At 44.5% G+C, this 4,351-nt stretch overlaps 1 protein-coding gene across 1 annotated transcript; it reads left to right on the plus strand.

The window, feature by feature from the left end:
* Positions 1-585: 585 nt before the first annotated feature.
* LOC106002453 (DNA damage-binding protein 2-like) lies at positions 586-2,797 on the plus strand (the record flags this gene model as incomplete). Its single annotated transcript, XM_013037327.1, has 4 exons — positions 586-731; positions 1,919-2,018; positions 2,097-2,274; positions 2,595-2,797. Coding segments are annotated over 4 exons (627 nt in total), but the record flags the coding sequence as incomplete, so codon positions are not given.
* Between the last annotated feature and the right edge of the window lie 1,554 nt (positions 2,798-4,351).

The raw sequence follows: 4,351 nt of genomic DNA on the forward strand, positions 1-4,351 counted from the left end.
ACAGTCATATTTTCTGTATTGTAATTTAAAATATAAAAGTAAAATAACACCTTAAAAATAAAAGCGCAAAAGTGCAAAGCCGAGCACCGGCGGCTCACGCCTGTAATCCTAGTTGCTGAGGAGGCTGAGATCTGAGGATCACGATTCAGAGCCAGCTCGGGCAGGAAACTCTGTGAGACTCTTATCTCCAGTACACCACCAGAAAACTGGAAGTGGTGCTGTGGCTCAAGCAGTAGAGCGCTGGCCTTGAGCTGAAGAGCTGAGGGACAGTGCCCAGGCCGAGTTCAAGCCCCACACCCGACAAAAAATAAATAAAGTAAAAGTGCACTGAAGGGGTGAAAGTGTCCAAAAAGAGATGTATTCATTACCTGATTTATGAAACTAACCACTCTGTACATCACCTTTATAATAACAATAAAACTAAATAAAGAGCACTATGGAGAGTATCCTAGGTGTAGGTGTCTAAGCTGGCCTAGCCCTGGTGCTGCCTGACTGGCATTTCCGTTGGCATAGTATGTATACCCAGGCTTTGCCTACACTTTCTGACCCATCATCACTTACTGGCTTTTTCCTTCCTCATGTTAGATTGGAGCTGGAGGGAGCATCACAGGGCTGAAGTTTAACCTTCTCAATACCAACCAGTTCTTTGCCTCTTCAATAGAGGGAACAACTAAGCTGCAAGACTTTGAAGGCAACACTCTACGAGTTTTTACCTGCTCAGACACTTGCAAGTGAGTAATTTAACTAGTAAGTTCTAGTTCTGGTAAGAGCATCCGGATCCCATTTCTTTTAGCCAGACATGGCACAGGGAAGAATGGAAATGTATTAGCTACTTTCCACCCCTTCTTCTCTTCCTCAAACTCTTTCGTGCTCTGATTTTGGTCCAGGTGGATAATTGCCTTGGGAAGCCTTGGCCCTTCTCAGGAAAAGGCCTCCGTCTCTTCCTTAAGGTGTACCTATATTAAACTAGGCTTTGACTCTCACAAGCCAAGCCAATAGGGTATTAGTTCAGAAAACCTTACAGAGAGTGAAGCAGGAGCTAAGAATTGAGGTTTCAATGCTGTTCATTTATTGGGCTGTAAATACTTGACTAATTTTTCAGTTGAAGCTTAAAGTAAGAGAACCCTCTTCCTAAGAGAAAGTGACTGGAGAAATTAAAAAATGCAAATCGCTTTAATTTCTAGCCAGAGACACAACTTCCAAGAAATGAATGCGAGTATGACATCTAACTAGCATTGGGTATTATCTTAAGCTATCCCATGGGGGTGAGAAACACAGGAGCCATCAAGATTGGTGACTGGGCTTCAGGTTCCTCTTCCCCAGCAGCCTCCTCCTCGCATTCAGGAAGGATAGCAAAAGGCAGTGCAGCAAGATGTTGAGGGCTTCAGAGAAATAGTGTGACTCAGAACTCTTCTGGCTGTGGATCTGCATCTATGAGGCACGTACTACTGAATCTCCTTGTCCTCAAGTAGTTTTCTAATGGAAAGAGCATCTGGGTTCTGTTTGCTTTCCCTAATTGTTCAGAAGGGGGCAGACATTTCTCTCTAGCTAGCTGTAAGCCACAGAGCTGAACATTTCCTGTTTGGTCTGTCATCTTTGGTTCAGAGGGTGAAGAGTGACTGGTGAGAGAACAGTATACAAGTTTGCCTTAGAACCTGCGCTGTATGGGACAAGCTAGCTTTGGGACTTGCCCTGTGATTCTGAGGTTTAGCTGCTCTTACTAGCTGAGGATGCTGGCAGAGCAGTAACTGGATACATGGTAAACAAATCTGGGTGTTTCACAGCAATCCATAGCAAAAAAGTTATTCATTAAACAATATATTGAATGCCTACTGAGGGTTAGATTGGAGCTGCAATTGTGAATAAATGGATCCAGCTCAGTCCTGAGAGTTACAGCATAGTCTCTCTCTTTCTCTAGCATCTGGTTTTGCAGCCTGGATGTGTCTACCAAAAGCCGAATAGTAGTCACAGGAGACAATATGGGAAATGTGATCCTGCTGAACATAGATGGCAAGGAGGTATATACGGAGGTCCAGGTTATCCCTTTTCCCTCCCTTGGTTCTGTGTCCCCACCTGAACCAGCCTCTTTCCCACAGCTTTGGAATCTCAGAATGCACAAAAAGAAAGTGACCCATGTGGCTCTGAACCCCTGTTGTGATTGGTTACTGGCTACAGCCTCCGTAGATCAAACAGTGAAAATCTGGGACCTGCGCCAGGTTAAAGGGAAAAACAGCTTCCTCTACTCCCTGCTGCACAAACATCCTATCAACTCAGGTGTGACATCTTAAACCTCATCTTTCCTGCAGATCCTTCTTGTTTACCACTCCTGCAGTTTTTCCTGTAACTTTGAAAGCTATTAGGTCAAACATTTATCTCCCAAGAGCATCTTGCCAAGCTGATGACTAGGAACCTTTCTGGCTTTGGTTGCTCCTTTCCCTGGTGAATTTTTAGAATATTTCCAGAGTCTTTCCTCCTGTCCACTTCTGACTAGAGAGGAATAGAAGGGTGGTGTTCCTACTAGGAAAGGCCTCTAAAGGCCAGAAGAGCAGGGGTTTGGGAGATCTTTTAGCTTAAGGGGCTTTTCACTTTTTCAGCTTATTTCAGCTCTGATGGATCCCGCCTCCTGACAACTGACCAGAAGAATGAGGTCCGGGTTTACTCTGCCTCACAGTGGGACTGCCCAGTTAGCCTGATCCCTCACCCTCACCGTCACTTCCAGCACCTCACACCCATCAAGGTGAGTGAGGGAAGAGAGCTGTTATCATGGGAACCAACCAGCACTGACCAAGGAGCATAGAGGGGCAGACATGGTCAGCCTGCAATCAGTCCCAAACACAAAGCAGCAGTCTGTTAACCCTTTGGCTTTCTCTGTCCTTTCACCCTACTTCTTCAGTTCCATTTTGTTCAGCTTTCTCATTTTTTTCTTTTCCTGTTTTTGGTGCTGGTACTAAGGCTTGAACTCCAGGTCTCATGTGCTTGCTCAGCTTTTTTCATTCACAGCTGGTACTCTACCACTTGAGTCATGTCTCTAGTTCTAGTTTTTTTTTTGCTGGTTAATTGGAGATAATAGGAGTCTCGTGGATTTTCTTCCCAGGCTGGCATCAAACCAGGATTCCTTAGAGCTAAACCTCCTGAGTACATAGGATTATAGCTGCGGGTGTCCAGCTTCCTGAGTTTTCTTAATGTCTCTCTGATAAACTCTTTTTCTTGTCTCACTGTAGGCTTTTTTTTAGGGGGGGGAGAGGCTCTCTGTTCTACACTCTGCTTCAGTTTCCTATGTGCAGCTGCTTCACAAATTAACCTTCACCTTCTAAGTTTGTCTTGCAGGTTTAGGTGGCTTCTGATAATAGAAATAAGTCCCTTACTTTCCCAATTTGGATCTCCATTTCAACTTAAAAAAGGAATAATAGTATCTAACTAATAGGGTTGTTGTGAGGATGAATCAGTATACTTAAAGCACTTGGCACTATACCTAGCACATGGTGAGTACTTAGTAAAAGATGACTTAGTATCCCATGTATCTCAAATCAAACCCAATAGGGATGGGAAGGTGGCTCAGTGGTAGAGTGCTTGTCTTGCATGCATGAGGCCCTGGGCCCTCAGCACCACATAAGCAGAAAAATCCAGAAGTGGCACTGTGGCTCAAGTGGTATAATGCTAACCTTGAGCTGAAGAGCTGAGGGACAGCGCCCAGGCCCAGAGTTCAAGCCCCACGACCGACAAAAAAAAAAAAAAAAGAGAGAAAGCTTATTTGAAGGTAAAAGAAAAGCAATGAAAGAAAGTAACAAAAACTCTTGATCTGGAGAGGAGATTCAAGAGGAGTTTTTAAGGCAGCAGGGCCATCATCATGGCTGGAAACAGAGATACACATTTATTATTATTTTTAGCGTGGTAGAGAGTCCTATAAAGCTTTCTCTCAAGTAAGAGACATTTACATATTGAGTTGCAGTGTAGGCCATGTCAGAGTGAGTTCAGCAACAGAGCCAGCAACCAAGAAGGATAAGGGGTTTGGGGAAAAGAGGACAGTGTTGGCGTTCTACATAGAGTAGTGAAGCCTAGTCAACTGATGGGAGCAAGAGATTGTCTTACTAGCCCCAAAGGTTTGACAGACTGGGTGCTGGTTAGAATGTTTATAGAGCAGTTGAATGTGTCAGTTAGTATGTGAGTGTGTGTAGGAGATATTGTTTGAGTCTAGGTGCAGGGTGGCATTAGCACAAGATAAATAACGAAGGATCTCTTTTTTTTTTTTTTTTTGTTGGCGTGGGGCTTGAACTCTGGGCCTGGGCGCTGTCCCTCAGCTCTTCAGCTCAAGGCGAGCGCTCTACCACTTGAGCTACAGCGCCACTTCCGG

This window comes from Dipodomys ordii, unplaced genomic scaffold (assembly GCF_000151885.1).
Source record: "Dipodomys ordii isolate 6190 unplaced genomic scaffold, Dord_2.0 Scaffold10990, whole genome shotgun sequence".
NCBI classification, from domain to species: Eukaryota; Metazoa; Chordata; class Mammalia; order Rodentia; family Heteromyidae; genus Dipodomys; species Dipodomys ordii.